Here is a 22,277-nt window from a genome sequence, read left to right on the forward strand (position 1 = left end):
GAGGGAAACGGGAACCTCCTTGCCAAGGACACATCTTTGGCTGGATTAGTCAAATGAGTGAAAACTAAGGCTAGAACAATGCAGGTTTTGGCTATTAGGAATAAGAGATACTTTAATGATTAGATAAATCTTTCAGAGAGAAGGAATCATCCTGCAGTGGTGAATGTTGAAGAAACATCAACATTGATTACTCGCATACAACTTGCACCATGTTAGCAGATAACCAGGATGTATGAATAACCCCTAGTGCGTATTCAGGAAGCTGGGATTGGATATGTATGGTAGGTAATGCAAATATATTAATCTAACTGCAAACTCCTAAAGTATAGCTTCTCTGTGCTGAGAAGCTGTGGACGCCCCATCCCTGTTGGTGTTCAAGGCCTGGTTGGATGGGGCTGTGAGCAACCTGGTCTAATGGGAGCTGTCCCTGCCCAAGGCAGAGGGGTTGGAACTAGATAATGCTAAAGTACTTTCCAACCAAAACCATTCTACAGAAAGACCCCACTTAAAAGTGAAAATGATTAACATTTGATATCTTCGATGTAAACTCCCTGTAATTGGTTTGGATTTCTATGTGCTTCTTTCTAAGCTAAAAGTTTAGAAATTTTTATGGCAGAGAATAGGACTGAACCTGCTATGCTCTCTGCCTAAGTCAGATCTGGTCTTCTGTCATATGGTTACTTCCCTCAGCTTCTCTCTTCACAGCACAGCGTTTCGTTTGTGGGATATTTGGGTTTATTCAAAACATCCAGTAGGATCAGACAACTTCAAAGATCACTTACCATCTTGATTTCTTACCTTTTTTAGCTTTGAGGTGCCACTGTGGCCTCTAATTGCTGCTAGTAGGGCTGAACGCTCATTCTCTGGGTCAGCATATGAGGGTTTCCTGTGATTGCCATTTAGTGCACTGTTTGAAACCTAGAATAAAAAGCGAATAAACCTCACGTTGTTATTAGATATTTACTTAGAGATAACTTGGAAACACTTTTTGGCACTTGTACCAGAATGCAAACTATGAAGACTAATCAGTTCGTCTTTTTTGGGGCCTGCTTGTAAAACCTCATTCACACTGAACAGTGAGGGTATGTGCAGATAGTAATGCTGTACTTAGAGATGCAGTCCATATCCCCTGAGCATGAAGTAAGTGGCATACTATTATCCCCTAGTGATACAAAATGCAATTTTCTTTCACTGCCGGTATTTACAAGTTTTCTCCATACTGCGTGTTCCTCTTTTTACACAACACACTGAAATGAAGGTTTGGCTCTTAGACTAACCTCCATTACCTCTCCTTTACCTGTGTCTGTGCACCCTCTGCCTCTTCCAGCTAGTGCAGTAGCCATAATGTTGCATAATATACGGAATGTTCAGAATAAGCAGCAGCTTGGTCTGAATTTTGCCATTATAAATTTTTTCAAATACCTTGTGTTCTCCAGCTCACCAGCAACTGAACAAGTTACCAAACCTCTGGTGTCTGACAGAATGAATACAGGGCTCTACAATTTGAACAGGTTAGAAAAAGTTTCCCCTTTACCTTTCTGAGTTTCTCCTTTCCCCCTCCTGTTTGAATGGCTTCCATTAGGGCACTGTGCAAAGATGTGTCTTTTGGAACTGGCTTTTGGACGACAGGCTTGAACTTCTTCTTTGGTCCGAAGATATTGGTCTGCACGTTAACATCCAGTTCACTGACAGTATTAATATCTGAATCATCAGGTTTCTCCTCCTGCTCTGACTCCGCATTTGCTGCTGCACCATTTAGTTCAGGTGAAGCTTTCAGTGAACTAACTTGTACACCATTAGAAGGACGCCATTTAGTGACTCGCAAAGATGAGCTGGAAGAGGATGGGACTCCTTGGAGATCAGGAGACTTGAGGGATGAGGCTGAATTAGTGTGGGTCAAAGTCTCACATTTCTGGTCAAACACAAGACGTGTCTTTTTCTCTGCTATACTTTGTTTGCTGTTTAAACCATGATCATCTTCTGCACTGTTGTTATCCTTTGAAGAGGATTTAGTAAGTGCGACACTGGCATTCTTTTTATAGAAACTCAAAGGAGTTGCTTGATTTGGTGCCCTGATATTAACTACTTTGTTTTCCATGCCAGAATTATCACCTGGTGTAAATCTGTGGGATGCTTTCTGACTGGAAGCAAAAATACTTGAAAGTGTTTCTCTTGTTTCTGCTGATTCTGTTTCCACAGGGCTATATTTGGCCACAATAATACATCTTTTTGGTGAAACTTCTGCTTCATTCTTAATCTCTCCTGCCCCTTGCTTGTTTTCATCTTTCTCATGATATTCCATAGTGTCAGATTTAAAGGTAGTTGCACTGATATGTCTTGCAATGGCAGAGGCAACATACTGACTTGAAGTTCTCCTGTGTGGCTTTACAAATGGGAGTTCCAGCTTGTCCTTACTAATGGTTGGGGCTGCTAATGGTGTTACCTGAGACTGTGTAACTGAAAGAGCTGGTTTGGTCCTTTCATTCTCAGATTGTCTTTCAGCTACCTGGGCAGTAACAGTTTGTTGTGCTGCAGGTTTTGGAGCTGCAAGACAGACAGGTTTGTGTTCGTGTTTTATAGTAAAGGGCTTAGAGTTTGTGGTGACTGCTGACTTTTTAGGAAAATGCTCAGCGGGGTCATCACTTTGCTTTTCCATAGAACTTGACCTCCAGAATGCCTTCACCTTCCCAATATGAATTTCCTCACTTTCAGCAGAAGAAGAGCCTTGTACTTGCTTACTGACACTGGTATTTGGGCCTATAAGATTGCCTAATTCATCTATCTTAATGGCACCAGTGGAGAGTGAAACTCCTCTATCAAAATGTCTTACTTCAGGTTTGGGAGGGACAACTTTAAAGGTTGTCAAACCCATTTTAGGTTCATAGCTTGATCCTGAATTCTGGGCACGATGACACCATGTGGGTGTTGATGGGACTTCTTCTACTTCCATTTTTTTTGCTGGTGGCCATTTGATTTCTAATTCTGATTTACTTTTTTTCAGAGATCTTTCCCTGCTACTACATTCATTAAATGGATTTAGCTTCTCTTTTGCTGTACTGATTTCAGTCGTGGCCTTAGAGTGAGACGGACTCAGCTTAGATTTACATTCCTCAGACTTCACACCGTGTTTAGGAGAGAGTTCCAGTCTTAAGTTCTTTTCACTTCTTTTTTCAAAGGAGGATGTGAGAGATTCAAACATATCTCTCCTCTGTTCCACAGGCAAGTGACTGAATTCATTTTCAGATGGTTGCTGATATATTAGGTCCTTGCATACAGCTCCACCATCTGTGTGTCCCTTATCAAAGGAACCTGCATTGTTGTTTTTATTTGTGAAGTTTCTTGCATTAACAGAGTCATCTGAGATATTCTGTGAAATCCTAATCTCCACCTCTTGATTTTCATCTGAGTTAGAGGTGCTAACTTCTGGAGCATCATCTATGATTGTTACTGGAACAGAAATGGAAACATCTTGGGTGGCCTCAACTTTTCTTATATGTAGGTTCAAGGCTTCACTGGTGTAGTTGGAGTCAGAGTTACTGACACCATCCACTGCTGCAAAATACACATACAATGTTACATATAGGCAGTATTTAGGCAACATGACTATAAATTACACAAACAGCCAGTACAAGCATAAGCAAACCAGCCATTTTAGTTACACTAAAAGTAACAGGCATTTTTTAATGCCTTTATTACAAAAAAAAGGAGATTTCTCAGTCCTTCTTATTGTCTGGTTGCTGATTAGGATCGGCAAAATATTCCTGCAGTCCTCCTGCTTCAGCCAGTGGGAAACACACAAATGCAGCTGAAAGCAGGATTTCATCTATTGTTCATACCTTATCTTTGACTAACTTATCTCAGTGATAAACATTTCACCACATGACTCCAAAGGAGAAATATTTCTGAGAAACAGCAAGCAGCTCCAAATTATGTTTCCCAGACCTGGTTAGTAATAACAGCCCAGCTGAAGGATTTCCTTGAGCAAGCAAACAAAGAAACAGTACTTTTATTTTTTCTCCATTCTTCTCACCCTTTATTACCAGTGACTCCAGAAGCCTCATTGTGCAACAGGGCTATATATCCTCTCAAATTTGCTGGTATAAATCAAAGGTTACAACACAGAAGCTAAGGAATGGCTGTGTCTGAGAACTCACAAGAAATCAAATCAGACTCAAGTCCACTGCAGAAGTATTAAAATGAAGATGGGAAGTAAAAAAAAAAGTATTCAATGTCACTTGTTGACAAACCAATAATAGAGAAGTATTTTTAATTCACAGTAGGAAAAAGAGGAACACAATATGGCATTTTATCTCTTCCCACTCTTTCATGTTTTCCCATTTTTAACTTTTAAATATGCCTTTTAACACAGAGGAGGCACTGGATACAAAAATGTTCCATCCTTTTCCACTTCATTATGATAAAATAAAACCAGAGAGATTCTTCATTAAACACAGAGCTAAATTCACAACTGATTTAACGTCACTGAAGTCAATGAAATTATACTAAATTTGGCCTATAAAATATGTCCATTGAGTGCTGTTATCTGTTTTTGGTAAAAGACACTGAAATATAATGACAGTCTGATATGCAGTTTGAAAAATATTCAGTGTGAGCCTATAAAGGGTGTCTGCTCCTGAAGCAAAGGAGCCACTTTGGGGGGACCACATTCTACCATGAGCTGTCCCCAGTGATCTTAGTGAGAAACATACAGGTGGTCTCAAGAGTACGGTTTGATTCTGCATCTACTGGCTGTGTCTCTGTCTTTTGTACTTCAGAGGTAACACACGCTTTCCCACCTTCTAAATCTTCATCAAGGTCAGCCAAAGTCTGCTGGAGCTGTGCTGCAATGAATGGATCTTCATTCTCATGCTTAGCCAAAGCCATTGCTTCATCTTGCCTGCTAAAGGAAAGAGGAGAAAATCACTGGGTCTGTCCCCTTTCTTTCACTTTGCACTGCTGCTCTGAAACACACTACAATTTCAGCCCCTTTGCTTCCACTGGGGTTCTGAAACCCATTCTCCAAAGCATGAAAAATGTGTAGCCTTAGAGATACACACCACCACACTGACACATCCACATCTAGGAAGGATCTTGGTGGTGCCTGAGCATACTCAGTGTGCTGGCAATCAAAAGATTAAGATTAATAAAGCCTGCAAAGAAATGGTCTGGCTTCAGTGTGAAGTACACACTTCAGCTGGACTGCAGAAACACAGCATATGCCAGGACAAAGGTTTTGCATATCCATACAATTTTAAGGCAGACCACTAACCATCCTGTGCATGCACTGTAACAATACATATGCACCTTAATTAAATAAAAATTGCATGATAATGAAAAATAAATACAGTCAAAGTACTGTTAGACAATCACTCTGCATCTAGAGGTGTGGGAGGGAATGAGAGCAGTTTCTAATGAAACATATCTAGGGACCTGATTTTGGCAGAAAACTGATGAAGCTGTACAATGACCTAAGACAAGTCTGAAATCAGAATGACTGCCAAGCGTTGCTTTGGCCTATTAAAAGAAGAAAAGAAGAAGAAAATGAAACAAACTAAAATCCTAACAAAAATTACTAAAACTTAAAAAAACTGAAAAACAACCTGTATGGCAACCTTGTACAAAACAGTCCTCCTTTTTCTTAGAGAGAAAAATCTTGATCAAAACATTTTTATCTAAATCATTGAAATGAGAATTTCACATTGGACAATTTATTTCTTTCAGTTACCTCACCCGAATTTAAGATGTTGTGGTCTATGACACTGTATCTAAGTTCCGCCCCTGTGATTAGCCTGTTGAAAAAGTAGCTTTCCATTCTAGCCACACTTACAACTATCACTGGCTGGGTGAAGCAGATTTGCCCTTTTCAAGATCATACCCTTAATCTCATAGATACAATAACAGATGACAGATCTTTTTGTTATTTCACAAAAAATTACCTGGAAAACGCCATTTTTATTCTCCCCTTTAAGATAGCAATCTGAATAAAAATTCAGGGACATCTCCTGACATTGATTTAAATTGTGTCCAGCAATGTAGCTTCATTTTTTGCTATTTTATTGTTTGATTTCCCTCTTGCTCATACCAGGAGCAACTGAAAGCACTTGTTGAAGCATCAGGTATTTTATTTTATTTTAGTGCATTATTTATTTAGCATTCAACTCTCCTTTATGTTTTTCGTAGTAGTTCTGCAGCCTGATCCTTCTACTTTTACCTAAACTGCCTTGCACTTACAAAGCTGAGTTCATGTATGTGGTATCGATGAAAACAAAAAAGTACACCGCCAAGGAAGCCTTCCAAAACTGCCATACACACGTTCTTGTGTATCTGAATACACAGATGGGATTAATTCAAGACAACAAGGCTTGATATATGACTAAGAGGTTTCCTAAACTGGAATCTAAGACAGAAATCAGAACGGGTTGTTTTTAAATACAGAGGAAGAGACAGGGTGCTCTGTGACTGGAATAAAATTTTTTCCAATACCTGCCACTGACCTGAGCTTTGACAGGCCCTGAACACGCCTACAAGCCAATGTGACCTAATGATGCTCAGGCTCAACATCCACACTGCAAGATTCATGGTGAACTGAATTTCCCCCCTGATGGATTATGAGGATGGTGGTGCAAATCAGTTACAGTCTCCAGTGCAGGCACCTGGCGCTGTAGGACTGCAGTCCCTCTGTACCCTGAGGTACACACACACACACACACACACACACACACACACACATCAATGAGATTACTCATCTGAGCCATCTGACAAAAAGATTTACGCTTACTGCAACATTTAAATTGGGAGAGAAGACTGGCAAACAAAACCCTCAATGTGAAGATGTCAGAAAGAATGAACTAATTGAATTTCATATTGTTCTTGCAGTGGAAAGTTTCATAAAATTATTAAAAAACACTCTCCTCTGAGTGCATTTTAAAACAATTTATTTGCAAACTCAGAGAGAGCATTTTGAATAGGAGAATCATTCAAACTGTGCACCAGCTAAGCAACAGGTCTATGCATCATGGAAAGCAAATAGCACTTTCTTCCTTACAAAGCTGGTCCTTCAGAATAGTTGTACACAGATGGAGGCAAGTAAGTGACACTGAGACTCTGACCTATTGTGGATAAGTTGTTTCCAAAGCCTTGAAAGGAAAATTTGTAAACTCACAAGACCTAATTTCATGGAGGCGATGACAGCTCACCACCTTTTTGGTACCTGATTTTATTGTGCTGTCTAGTGCCGGACTGTTCTACAATATAACCAAAATCTGTACTACTAAGGTTGTCTGTGCTGGAATTTCGACAGGAAATAATAGGGTTGAGAATTGTATGGGAAATTTATCTAGAAAAACATATTTGGGATGGGAACAAGCATTCCTGGGCTTCAAACACAGAGTGTAGGTCCACTGCACTGCACTGAACCGTTCTTTTCTCACGTCTATCAGTGGGAATCTTTCAATGACTCCTCATAGCAAAATTATCCTCTCCTTGCTGGGCACAACAGTCAGCAGTGGTCTCTTTCATTATCCCCTGTGCACTTATGCAGCGACTATACATAATTTGCCTCTCAATCTTTGCTTCAATCTCCTTACTTAGACAACTGGGATAATATTATCCAATTCACAAAATTCTTCTGAAGGAAAGAGAACAATGCAGTGCAAATGAAAGGATTCTTATTTGCTGCTACAGAGGGAGCTTCAGAAAAAGCAGATCTTTTCTTTTGCATTTCTAAATCTCTGAAAGAGCTACTGTTCAATGCATCTCCAAACTCACCTACAAAAGCAAGCCAGAAGGTATAGATTAATCATAAAGGCCTTTCTTAAAATTCTTACCACTGGGAATTTAGAACGGGCTATGTGTTTTGTGAGGTGAAGGTCTGGTAGTTTCCAGTAGCTCACATGACTTAAAAATATATCTAAGAAGACTCTTTCTCACAGGAAAAGGAAAACGAAAGGGCCTCAAATTTTTTTTTCCATAGTCTTCTTACCTTCTAAGCCCATACACTTTTCTTTTGTTGACAGCTGTTCTGGCCAGAAGCCAAGAAAAATATGGCTTATTCTGATACCATGTTTTACATTCTGGATAAACATTACCAGTGGTATTTTCTCATACATGCCTTTTTTTTTTTTTTTTTTTTTTTGACTTAGGGAAGAACCTGATAACCTTTACGCTGCCTTCCTGGTTAAAACATGAGGTGCTAAAAATACAGCTCTGGTGAGCATTTAGCCCAAGCCCAAAATGGCAAATGTGCACAGTTCCTGGAAGCCTGCACACATATTACTTATGTAGATTAGCAGAGATTTGTGCAAGAGCACAGAACGAAGCAAAGTGACTACTAAACTACAGCATTTAATGTTCCACTGAGCTCAGGCTACAACGCCTAAATTACTCCTTGGCAGTCATTTGCGCAGTTGGAGACAAAATGAAACTTACAGCAGCATTTTACCAAATTAGTGCCATGGGAGACATACATTTATGAGAAGGTTTACATTCTAAGAAAGAGAGAAATGTCTCTGATAAAACTCGCTGGAAACACTGCATTAAAAGAAACCCAAACTAGTGGTAAGACAAGGGATTTTCAATGAGAGAAGCTGCCATTTTGTTATAGTCAGAGCAGCTTTACCCACGGGTCCATAAATGATAAAACTGACCCAAGTCCCTCTGAGCACTTCTTAGGAGTTCTGGTGCAGAAGGACACGCAGGGATGTAGTGACAACTGTGAGGCACAGTGAGAGCATTCAGCTTCTCTCATGTGCCTTGGGCAGCTAAGAGGGACTGACCAACATGGAAAACTGACATGATTACTCCAGTTCCAAGGACTGGGCTTTGAAGGATTCAGGCTCCCCTCCCAGCTCTAACAGTTGTCCCAGTTGTCCCAGTCTGGTACTGGGGAATTACATTAACCCATCTTTATGTATTCAAATTTGTCCTCTTTAAAATGAATCCATGATATTCACCTCACACACAAATGCTGCAAAGAGAAATGCTTCTACCTTGTGTATATAGCAAGGTGGGTGTTAAAGAAGAGACTGATACTGAAGGATTTTAAGTCGTAGAAAGTATGGCTAAAAAGTTAAATGGCTAAATGCTATGGCTATGGCTAAAAGAAGCTTTTTGAAAACAACTTGCTACTCAATCAGGCCAGAAACACGGCACTAAGTAAACTCAGGGTGTTTATATATTCATTTTTGTGAGCGATGCGGTGAAGTACTCTTCAAAAGTGGAGGTAACTGTTTTCTGGAGTAACCAATGGTTTCTACAATCTTAGAGACCATTTTTCTGTTCTTTCCATTTCTTAGGCTAGGTAACTTTTTTTTCATTTCTTTTCAAGGAAGTAATATAACTGCAGCAGGAGAGCAGCTAGTGTAAATGCTGGACTTTCTAGTCACCTAAGCCATGACCTGACCGGTGATATTTTCCATTTCTACTGCCTCCTGTGAACTTGAGAATGAATTTTTAACCAAAGCCTGTTAAAATTCAAAAGTTGTAGACTGAGCAACCAATATAGTTAGATAGCAAAGTCATCACTTGTATTAGAAGCATGAGTTCTGAAAGTGGCTGGCAACTAGGAAAGGGAAAAAGCACATGGTCGTATTCTGTTGAATACCAGATAACCATCTTTTTTATGTTCTTAGATAGGCAGTAAGAAAAGGCTGCACCTATTTTTGAGAGCAAGGTACAGGCATCATTTCCATTCCATTTTTACTTTGTGTTCTGTTTCTAGGTCTGTGGGACTACATCAAACAAAGGTCTTTATGCTGCATTTATATCTGTGCTGAATAAAAGTCATCAGATATTGAATTTAACGATTTTTCAGTCCTGTAATACACAGGTCCAGTAGTAGCTTCAGATATACTGCCACCCAATTAACAACAAGAACTTGCAAATAGAGGCAAGGAGGAAAACAAAGCAATTTTTCAACAGCAGCTGGGTTTATGGTCCTTTTACAATTTTCCTCCATGGTTACTGGTCAGGAATCTAAACAGAAAGCAAACGAATATGCTTTTGTATAGTATCATTTTGTGTTTTAATGCTAGAAATCTCTAAGCTTGTTACATACCAGGGTGATTTTAGCTTCCAGAGTGCCCCGACATATGTCAGTGCCAGGGTCCTGCTGCATAAGCAGCAGCTTGTAGTTGCTATACAGCTGGATGCATGCCCCCACTCCCCCTCCTCTGGCAACAGCTTCTCAACAGGAAAGCCCGCAGGCAGACAGCACTGCCAGAAATAGGCAGGAAAGTGGACTAGCATGATTTAGACCTTAATACAGCCACATTACCTGTGCAATGTAACATTGCAAGTTAAAAGATAGCACAGTTAAATAACTTCTCTTGATTTACATGGAAAAATAGAAACAGAAAAGGACCAGAGCCTTTCTCTCCTGGAAACCAGTATCAGGCCTTCAGCAACCCAAGCTGCTCTCTAATATTTAAAATACTCTACAGCTCCAAAGCATACAGTATTTTTCCAGTGGGTGAGTTTAACAGAAAGGCTAATCAGTATTCTTGCCCTAAAACGACTGTGAGTATCCATTACTTAACCATAAAATCCACAATATCTTTCCTTCATGAAGATCTGCCAGCAAAAAAGTGCACAAAAGTATCCAAATTTAAAGAGTTTTCTGGAACAAGGGGAAACGGAAAGCCAGAGATAAGGAAGGAAAACTATTTAAGAAGCAGAGGCTTGCAAATCTGTCAGACATCTGGGTCTTAATTAAATAATTTTTCATCCCTGAGGTTCTCCCTGTCACTTTAACCCTTTCTCTACCTTCCTACCCCTTGAAACTGTTTTCAAAAAAGTAAAACATGCCTACCCAGTTAAAATAAAACCTATCCTATAGAGAAATAACAGAACTGAACTTTCTCCTGTTTCTCAGAGACAGTTAAAAGTGATAAGTAATTATACATAACGTGTTTTTTGCACAGAGGTATATATAATATATACACACACTGCTATTTTTCACTGCAGTTTTTCTCTTTCCTTCCTGCCTTCTGCCATTCACTATTTTTATTTCCTCTGACCAGCTCCCATGCTGAATTCTCTCCAGCTGCTGACTTCTCCTTCTGTCCTGTCCTTCCTAAGTGGAATACAAAACCCTGTAACATTTGAATTTGAATGGACTGAAAATTAAGCAGAACAGGTTCACCCACCCCTATCGTTTCAAGCTTTTGTTTTAAACTAACTTCTCAAAACCTGAAGAGTTTAGTAGCAAACAGCAAGTATCTCTCAGGTTGGTAACTAAGAGGACTGTCCTCCCAGTAGCTTCAGCTACCCTGACCAGAGCCAAAGGTAACAAATTCTTCCAAGAGAAAGGGAGGAAATGGGATTATCTCTGGCCAGACCCACAGCATGAACTGATCTCTGGAAGGTTCCCCCACCCCCACCCTACGTCCTCTGCTAGCTGTACGTGAAAAAATATTCCTCTCTCATGGCTACTGAAGCAGACACTCAAGGGAGGGGAAAATCCCTTTCAGACATTTAGAAGGTATTTTGTCTTTTCTCCTCACACAAGCCTGTATTCATTTCTATCTTTATAACTACAAAGTTCCCTTCACATTTTAAGATACTTTTATTTCTTAAACATATCAATAAATTTAAAATCTTTTCAGAATTTAGAAAAAAAGTCCGGTATTTTAAAGTGTTTTTCCTTGTCCGAGACAGGCCAGCAGAACCACTCTTAAGAGTGACCCCCTTTAAAACACTGATTTCAGTTGCTTGTAAATTTGAGAAACTACACACCTCTGTGAGGTGACAGTCCACTTTATAACATGCCCATAATCGTACTATTATTTTATTCCAACCAAAATGTTTAAATTTCTTCCAAGAACAGAGCTTGGAGGAAAAGGAGAGCTGCATTCTGATACATGAAATTCTATTTAATGCTCAGTCCTCTGAAAAAAAGGTGGTCCTTCATGCTCTAACTGTTCACTACTCTGCCTTGACTCTGCCCATCAGCTCTCCTTCCCTAAAACAGGAAAATGCCACCTCTTCATATCACATGAGCACTGTGCAGAGAAATGAACGAAAGTCTGCATGGCACGTGAATACTACTGCAATGAGTAAGATAAAAAGAGCCAAAGGAAATTAAGTCTCCAGATGAGAATTTGAACTGAGTGAACATTGGTATGTCTGTTTTATTAATTGAGCTCTGAAACTTAGAAAGAAAATAAAATTGAGTTCCATCACTTTAACCGAAGACGTTATCATACTGTACAAAAGGGGGGAGCTGAGGTTAAAAGGGGGGAATCTAAGATTACACACAGAGCCTTAATATTGAAGTTACCTAACTTCGAGCACATGACCTAGCATCCCTAATAATATTAACATAATTTTTAATGTGTAATTATTTGTAAAGCTCCAGACAGTAGGTGTGCACAATGTTGTACAGGCGTATAAAACTGTCTGATCCCTGCCCCTAGGAGCTTGCGTGATGACACCACACAAGGGATGGGAAAAGAGGGGGTATGGGAGGACAGGGTTGCAACACTGTGAGATCATGAGATGCACTTACTGCTACATAAGCAACATTTCAGCTTCTCTGTGGTTTTCTTGTTACTCATTTAACACTATATATTAAAATTTGGTGAACAGATACATAATACAAAGACATCAACTGTAAGAAAGGATATGAATAAAGAGAACTATGTAGTACAATGTTCAGACTCAGCAGTTAATATTAAAACATTCACAGCCGAACGTTGCATGTAGTCAATTATTTATATGGGTTTAGCCCCTGGCACCTCCAGCTGAGGTCTGGATTTTGCTCCACCAGGCACTGTACAAATGTATTGTGAGATATGATAGCTGTGTTATGGTTTTTACTGTAAAAAACCAGTCAGTGGCAGAAGGGGATCTCACAGGAGGAGAGACCAAGATGGTTTAACAGGTTAAAGGCAGAGCTAAGAGTAGAACTAGAGTGTTTTGGTATTTGTTTTGATATTCTAATTGCTAAGTAGTATGTGTATTTAGATTATGATTGCTCGAACAAGAATCCCCAAACCAAACCAAACAAAAAAGAGTGCATTTGCAAGTTGCTCCCATGTACAGGAAAACAAAACCATGGAGGAAAGACCTGAGCTTGGAAACCCAGGAATACATGTACCTTCTTTTAGAAATTTCTGTTTCTGTGCTCTGGGAGCTGAAGGAGATTTGAGCTCTGCTGTGCTCTCATATTTGTTTGTGCAAAGCCTGTGGTTGGTGTAATTTCTGACCTGGCCATGCTCTTACCCTGCAATGTGCTGACAAACATATCCCATGTCAGAGACTGTACCCTTAAACGCTCACAAGTTTCCTTGACTTCAGCAGCAGATGAAGACCCTGCTGTGATATTCTAATGCTATCAGGCATTACAGCCACACAGAGACCACCCAGGACATCCAGAAAACAACTCCAGAAATGCTAAGAAAAATTAATTTAAAACTAAACATACAACTAATTAAAGGAAGCAACATGGAAAAATATTCTTGATCTGGAGCACAGGCTAACCCTTTGGAGCAAACCTAGGTAAGAACTGTGGACTTGATTCTGCTCTTCTTCGCAGTTCTCCACAATGAATGGGCAAAATACTGCCTGGACTTTTTTCACAGCCCTTCACACTCCAAATATAATTTGCTTCCACTTTAAGGGTAGTTTTCACAATCCACAGAGTAGAAAATTATTTTAGTACAGTGCATTATTAATTCCTAGGAATTAGTTATTTCACTGGGTGAAAAGCCCAATTTTTAGTCAGTTTTACAATTCAAAATGACAACCTAAATGTTTCCATTATTCTTATTAACCTTTTTTTCCCAAGCCTTAGCCAAATTAGTCACTAAATAAAATTTCTGGCTTCAGTGGAGCTCAGATTCAAGGAGAACTCAGTCTCACTGCTGCTAACCCCTACTACTTTACAGTAGCAGCATGTTCTTCCAATTTCTTTGCTCTTACCTTCCTTTTAGAATTGAGTTTAGATCACTAGTGTACCAAGTAGAAGATAGAAAGGAATGAGTAAACTTTGTGTAAAATTTTCCTTTAAATTTTGTAGCTTATGAAATGTACTTAAAACTCTGTATAGCTTGGTATTGGTTGTTCACATGAAGTGCATTTGGACTTGTCTGGGAATTTAAGAGGCTGGTTTGGTCCTGAAATAGTCCATTCATCAAAGAACTATGTAAAATTTCTGAGTTCCCAACACATTTTACTAGCAGGGTGGCAGTTGTTCTGACAGTGAAAATGAAAATTGAAGTTCTCCAAATTTGCCTGTACTCAAAACTGTACTAAGAATTTATTTATATCTGATTAAAACAAGAATTTCATGCAAATAGTTTTAAAAACCTACTTTTTTTCCCTTTTCTAAACACTTAGGAAGTGGCTTTTAAAAAGTTAGCAGCTTGACCTCAAAAGGATTTAGGGTAGCACAGTTTTCAAAGCTGTTTTGTTTACAAAGATATGTTAGGAGTGGAACTGGATTTACCTTCAAATATTACTGGAACATTCAGAGCATAAAATTTTAAAAGATATTGCTCCCAGCAACACTATAGTGTCAATGTAAGTGGCTGTTGACACAAGATTAAAATACATCACAAATGTTAAGTGTTTTGTATATCCTTAAGCTGATCTGGAGCAATTTTGCTGTCCCAGAACCTAAAAAATAAATAGTATTTATGAAAAGTAACTGCATTCCCCAAACAACAACAACTGTCTCCTATTTCAGTCCCAAACACATTTTTAAAATTATAGATATATTAGCTAAATAGAGAATATTTAGCATGATAAAATCACAGAAAAAAAGCAAGTAGGAAGCCTAGCCCAACCTCCTGCTCCAAGCAGGGCTAATTTCAAAGCCAGAACAGGCTGCCCAACGTTTTGCCTGGCTGAGTTCTGAGAATCTCCAGACATGGAGATTCCTTGACTTCTCTGGGAGGCCTCTTCCACTGCTTAGCCATTCCCATTTTGAGGATTTTCCTCATATTTAATTTTTATTTCCTTTAGAGCAGCTGGTGACAATTGCTTCTTGTCCTTTCACAGTGTATGCCTGAGAAACCTCCTAGTCCTCCTTTTGTTAGGGAAAGACTGCAACCAGGTCCCTCCTTACCAACGTTGCTTTCCCAAGGTGAACAATCCAGCTGCCTCCCATCCCCCTCATACCTTGCATGCTCCAGTGTCCCAGCTCCCTCAGTGGCTCTCCTCTGGACCCTCTCCAGTTTTCCAGTCTCTCTCTTGAACTGGGGGCCCATGACAGGACACTACAGCACTGGCCTCTCAGCACCTCCCTGACTGCAATGGGCAGTGCATCACACTATCCTTCCAGCTTGCACTCCTTTGGCTCAGCAAGACGCCTGGACAGCAGTCCTGCTGGACAGTTTATGACACATCCTGCTGTCTCTTCTCTGTGCACTCTTTTCAACTAAGAAAAATTTTGTGTGTGTGGCAAAGGTAAATCTGAATGCCATGGACATAATATATATCTTTGGCTGAAGTGAAAGATGGAGGGAATACTGCCTTTCAAGAGGAAGTGCATCACAGTGACCTGTGGTCAGTCTTTTATTTGATTTGAAAACCAGAAGAAGTTCCCCCCAAATGGTAGCTGATTAGTATTGTTATTACAGGGCTTTGCTTTGATGTCTTTGGTCAACAAAATGCTAACTTCTTCCTTCCCCACCAAATGTACATGTGTGTTTTTCAAACCACTTTAGATCCCGCATTTTGAGGAAAGTTGGGACAGCCTATTTAACTCAAAAGGACCAATCTAAGCCTACTGAAATTAATGGGTTGCTTTTTTGGATCAGGTCTGGAATGTTAATTGCAGTTACGATAGCAGCCTATCTAATCCTTCCAATAGAAACTGCATCAGGACCTAAGACACTGCAAAAGAAAAAATCACAAGAAAAATGTGTTGTGGAGCAAGTATCTAAGGGAGGCTTGACCTTGTCCCCATTGATACTGATGGATAAAGAAAAACCCCAAGATCATTCCAGTAGGTTAAATACTGACTTTGGTCCAATTTATCCCTAAGTTATCACCCACTGCATGATCCAAGATGAAGTTCACACTCAGAAATGTGTGGATGGAAATAACTAGGTCATGATACACACTTTTATGAAGGGGCTACAGATTAGCAGCTGAATGGAGAGAGACCAGAAAGCACAGACTTCATGTCAACTGAGAATTCAGAGGAATTTCTGGCCCCTGTCCCATGACTCTGCAGCATCACACAGAGCGGATCCCTGTCAGTATTACCAGGCCACCCTCCTTGCTGGAGGCACAGCTTCCTATTTGGCCAGTTTGTATTTGCAAAGTCCTATAAATTTTGGGTTCCCTTTGCAGCCCTGCCACCAACTATGTGAGTTTTGGCAAACAAACAGTGTCAGAGTCATTTGTGCTTGAAGGCAGTTTCTAGGTAAATTCCAGGTTCTCGTATTTTCTTGCAAAAACTGCAGAAAAATGTTTGTTTATGCTAAAAAAAAGAAGGGGGAAAAAAAGGAAATATGCTGAAAAAACCGCCAGCCCAAAGTACAACACCAGTGGAGGTTAGCATTAGGTGAACAGATATATAAACATACATATATATATATATGCATGCAAACATTTCCAAACCAATCTCCAAAGGTCACTGCATACAGTCCTTTTCCACCTGGCTTTTGGTGGCTTGAATTTTCCATTATATGGCCTGCATGTCATTTTTCTGGATCAATAAATAGTAATATTTTAAACACTTCAGGTGCTATCACAAGTACAAAATAAACCAAACTGCAACAAAATTATTTCAGACTCCTTGAAGAAATCAACTCTGGAGGGCAGTGGTATTTTGCAAGAAATGTAACTACAAGTTCAAACAAAAAAGTGACCTTTGCCTGTTGCTACAAGTGTGTCGCTGGAGGGGATTTGACAGTGAGCTTTTCACTGGGAGGAGTCACTTGGCATTGGTACTGCTTTATGAAAGAGCAGAAGAAAGTGTAAGTTGGTTTTCTTAAACGAGTCCCTACCAGGAGGACATGCAAGATGTTTTCCAAGTGCTGGTGGCAAGTAAATACTTACCTCAGAGGAGCACTGTCAGGTCCCACGCTGCCGCAGTAGGCGTTCCGTACAGGGCAAATCTCTGTGCCACACATTGCACCTGCCTCAGCTGGCTCCATGTAGCCATTGACCAGCTTGATGTCTCTCAACTTCATACTGTCATTTTGGGAATCCAGAGATACAATGTCAGACGGGGAGCTCACAACACCCGAGTCCTCTGTGGTGTCCTCTGATGCAAAACAGCTGCTTTCTGACGCCGTTTCTTCCACCTCCGATAGCTCCAGAACCGTGTCATCCACTACATAAACATTATCATGTGCAGACAGCAGGCTCTCTAAATGAAATATAACAAGGAAAGTTAGCTGGAAGTCATCAGTACATAAATCAGAGAGCCGTCCCTTTGTAATTGGAAAAACCCACATGAAATACATTAGAAATGGTGGGAGGCTGCTCAGTATTTGTATATAAGATAAAGATGATTTGAAAAGTGACAAAAATTATGTCCTTTGCTTTTAGGGAAGTGGTTTGCTATGCTGGTCCTGTGGAGCTTGGGTCTTACAAATTTCATAGCAAATCAGTTTCCTAAATTCTCTGAAGAAACAATTTTCCAGGGACAGTTTTTTGAGGAATTAGACTCAAGTTTAAATGACGTGGTTCAAGAAATCACTACTGTTATTCCTTATGGCAACATAGTCTTTTTATTTCTCTTCTATTCTGCCAAACAGATGAAATTTCCAATAAGAAGTCTATAAACAGGTAAAAACAGGCAGCATTTCCCAGTCAGGACACTTAACTGGTAAACTAGATCTACTGCTGGCCCAGTGGGTGTCACTGATTTTATCACCCTTCAATTTCGATTTTGCGTTAAGTGGGAGAATAACAATTTTCTATTCTTCAAAGCATACAAAATCTGCTAATAAGTGTACAGAAAAGTCAACAGTACCATGCTTAAAGCAGAAACTTTTCCGATGTTTAGTTATTTATAAAGGAGATCAAGGGAGATGCCCTTTGCATGTTTAATTCTATTAAAAGCTGCAAATTTTGAGAGGAGAGTAGATGCAGTACAGTTTCTTGTACCCTGTTTTAGTTTGGTTCCTATAAGCTAGCCCCTTTTGTGTTTTTTGATAAAAAATACAATTTTATTTTCCCTTAAGAAATGTACTCAACTTCATCCTGCCAATTATGCCATAAAGGAGAGCTCCCAACCAGGTCAATAATTTCAATGACTGAAATTACTCAGTGACGAAACATAGAATCAAGTCTAAACACACTTCTCCTGATCAAAAGGAATCAATAAAGACTAATCTAAATGTTTAATTTGGAATTACAAGTGTGCTCCATTCTCTTTGTGAACCTCCGTAAGCAACAAGGAAGATTAAACAACAGTTTATGGTCTGATCTTCCAGACACTTGTGGTGGATGTTAATTACATGAGAAGTCCCAGGTCTGCAAGTGCGACTAAGATTAAACATACACTTCACTGTATTTTAGGCTCAGAATCTACAACTTTTTGAAGCATACATGAAATTATAGCTCAATAAAATGATCAACAGAGAGAAATACTTCTGAATTATGTTGTATAGACGAAAGTATTTTCTTTAAGTCAGAGAACTGAAAACAACTTTGTCAAAGAATGTCACTGAAATAATTTTGTCAGGATATAGCTTAGCAGTGAAGCTTTGAGTAAAACTAGAATAAAAATCCAGCCAACATTCTCCTTGACTGAGGTTACAAGATGCCATTAAGTACTGAAATTGATTTCTGACAGCAGAAGCAATAAAATTCAGAGGGTTACAAATCATGATTAAACTTTTAAGTGCTGTCAAGCGTTGATATTAATGATGGAAGATGATCCAAAGACTCTATTGCAACTTTGGAAGCAATGTTATTTGATTTCTTTGACCTTATTTTCTGTAACATTTGTTCTAGATTCTGAATATAGTCTCAGAGATTGTTCCATTTAAAAATGGCAATTACAGGAACTAAGGATGTGCCACTGAATGGATTTGAGTATGCTTATGACAGAACTACAGTTAGGAAAACACCAACATGAAGGATAAATATGAATAATTTGACATTGAACATCAAATAGTAAAACCCCACAAAAACAGACAGTGAACAAACAGGTATGAGTATATGGCTTCTTGGCTTTTAGAGGAACAAAAAAAGCCCAGTAACAAACGTTAATAAAAGCTACAATATGTTAAAACCAGGACAAAGTAGGATAACAAAGAAATCAATTTAAAGAGTGGAAATTGAAGAGTGAAAGCACATGGAAAGATTCTGAAGTAATGCACAATGCAGTATATATACCTCGATGCAAAGAGACCTCTCTGTAACACATGACAAATCTATTGTCACATGGATGCCATAAATGACCTCCACCCTATAGCTGGCATAGCAATTTATCACCGAGTACCTACTCCCACATCCTGACACAAGGGGAGCAGCCTTTTCCTCCCTCGCTGTCTCTTGCATTTCCTCATCCTCTTCTTGCCTGCCTGCAACTATTTCCTGCATCTTTCTGCTCAGGGATTTAGATCCTTTTGGTCACAGAGACCTACTTGCCTACTGCAGTTACAACAACACTCAAGTCTCTCCCTGCTCTGCAGCAGGATCCCCACTCCCAGCCCACTGTCCCCACATGCTGATGAACAAAATGAAAACCAATCTCTTATTATCAGAGTCCACGGGTGAATTGATCCCTGTTACATCTGGATCTTGGCAGATGAATCACCCAGTCCAGAATAAGAACCTCATTTAAAAAGCAGTTTTATCCCAAAGCATGGATATACAAATAGTCATCTTTCTACTCAATGATTAAATTCCCAATGCTCAAGCAAAACCAAAATGTCTCCCTTTCTTCAAGCCTATCAGTTTGAAAAAGTGCTTCCCTATCTTTTATCTTCACCAAGACGATTCATGAATTTTTAACACAGCTAACGCATGGCACTGAACAGAGTTACTGGCTGAGACAAACCATTTTGATTGCTACTACTGCTCGTCTGAATGTGCAAGCACACATATAAAACACGACTGTGATGGTTCTGTGTCATGTTAACAACCTTGTTTCAGCTAAGAGCAGCACTAAAACAACCATTTCAAATTTGAGCCATTCTCGGATGGATTAAGTAAGAACTATTCTTCCTCCTACATGCTTGATTAAGCCTTCACTGGTGCGAACTGAAGATGGGATGGGCATTACCGGGTAATGATACATGACATGAAAAAAACCTGCCTCAACATTACTGAGTGGTCTTGTCTCCAGGAGTCAGAAAATACTTTATAAAACTTTCTCATTCTACATGGAGAACAGGGTAACATTTAGTAGTAGATACACAATTTTTGCTTTTTATTTTCTCTAAGGGATGCACATGCAGAAAACCACCCCACACTAACACAGTGTGACCACAATGATGGTGCTACTGAGGTTTTTTGTTGGTTGAATGAAGAAAAATCTCAACATTTTCTTCTCTTTCCTCTGTCATAACACTAAGACAAATTCAGGCTCTGATCCTCAGGACCTCATGGAGACATACCCAGGTTAAGAAAGAGTATTCAGCAAGTACTTCAGGATTGAACAAATAACAACTGCCACAGACAACATATTACTGAAACATTTCTATACAGAAGACTGAGTTTTCAAATTTATAACAATGCCAAGATCATTTTTTCAGTAACGTGACCCCATTCACTGGCATCAGGTGGGGTATGATATTGAAAAGTATGCAGAAGTAGGTCCATGGTCACGGCTATTCTAAAGTCTCCATGGGACATCTCAACCCCACGTGAAACTGGAGAGAGTCCTTCAAAGCCTTGCATTGCCGCTTACCTATATCCTGCTTCAGGTTGCAGACACTGCTAAGCCCACATGAGTGCTGTACCGGGGATCTCCCCAGATTCGCAGCAGCAGTGCTGTCGCTGCACAATTAGGTCAACCACAAGTTACAAAGGCTTTCTTACAGAGGGGGATGGACTGGGACGTCTGCTTGCAAGAATGTTGCCTGTGATCATCAAGAGGGAAAGAGGAGAGTAGCTCATGAGTAAAGAATGTGAGCTTCTTGTTTAACACAAAAGAGATCTTGTTGCTTTAATCTCAATAGCCTGTAAGTAATTAGGAAAACACTGAACTCCGAGTTTAGAGGAGTCATATCTGCACTTGTGCAGTTTGATATCGCATATATGTACACATTACTCATACAGAATGCCAATGATGAGGAGACAGATAAACCTCACCTGGTTTAAATGCAAATCAGCACTTTCAGAAATGAACATTTCATTCAATGCGTGAAGACTTCCACGGGTAAAATACTTTGATTACTACTATGAAAATAACCACCATCAAATTTGAATGAGATTAGAATTGGACGTAAGTGTTCAAAAGATGCCTATCCCACCTGGGCTTACAAAATCAGTCACCAAAGCCCAAGTCATCACTTCTGAGTCCAATGGGCACAGGTTGTAAATCCTAACTGTTCAGGAAGTGCTGCTAGCTTCTGGTTTTACAGCACTGCTGATGTTTTGTTATTACATTCAATAAGAACAGACAGAAGATGTAACAGTTGATTCAACCCCTACGTGATGAGTAACCTGAAGTTCACAATCGTTTTAGAGATGCAGAGTTTCCCTAAGTCATCTAACTCTTACTAAGAAGTTGGTAATTGTTTTACAATTTCTTTCATCGTTTGTTCCACTGCCAAAGAACTTTCTTTTCATGGACTAAAATTGCTTTGCTGTAGTTCAAGTGGTCTATTATAATGAAGTTGTAAAAAATTACCACAAACCTCGTGATGTTAAAGAATATTAATTCTTATAATGATCCCCAAATTAGAAAATAATTCTTTCACTGACAGTACTTAAAACTTCTAGCAGGATAAGGAAATACTGCTGTAATTATTTGTCCTGGAAGTAAAAAGTTAAGACCATCACAAAAGACCAGTATTAAGAAACTGCACATTTTTATTCATACACTTGGAAAAGAAGGCTGATGGAAGAGATGGGAAAAGAAAACATTTGTTATGGCAATTATTTACAGAGATTATGAAAATGGAGAACACAGGATTAGCTTAAGAGTTTTCACGCAGGTACAATATGTTTTGCTCATGGATCAAAAACCTGTATGTAGAGGTAAGTGTTAAAGACTACTCAGTAAGCAGATAAAGTACTAGACAGAATGGGTGGCCTTCTCCCTATCACAATTAAAATTATTTTAATTCAGTGGGCTTCTTAGCATATTTGAGCCTACATGCATCCTTTCTTCTTTTTTAAAAAATTAAAAGAAACTAAGA

The 22,277-nt window shown here is 39.4% G+C and overlaps 1 protein-coding gene across 1 annotated transcript in view; it reads right to left on the minus strand.

Annotated features, from left to right (window-relative positions):
• Nucleotides 1–20,918, minus strand: part of LOC109143860 (protein cordon-bleu-like) — a gene marked incomplete at its 5' end in the record, with an annotated part of 29,156 nt that extends 8,238 nt beyond the window's left edge. The window contains 5 exons of the mRNA XM_019282576.3: nt 799–918; nt 1,535–3,552; nt 4,797–4,900; nt 17,011–17,323; nt 20,822–20,918. Coding sequence (XP_019138121.2) covers nt 799–918; nt 1,535–3,552; nt 4,797–4,900; nt 17,011–17,323; nt 20,822–20,918 — 2,652 coding nt within the window. The remainder of the gene's footprint in view (nt 1–798; nt 919–1,534; nt 3,553–4,796; nt 4,901–17,010; nt 17,324–20,821) is intronic.
• Between the last annotated feature and the right edge of the window lie 1,359 nt (nt 20,919–22,277).

Source organism: Corvus cornix, chromosome 2, assembly GCF_000738735.6.
Source record: "Corvus cornix cornix isolate S_Up_H32 chromosome 2, ASM73873v5, whole genome shotgun sequence".
NCBI classification, from domain to species: Eukaryota; Metazoa; Chordata; class Aves; order Passeriformes; family Corvidae; genus Corvus; species Corvus cornix.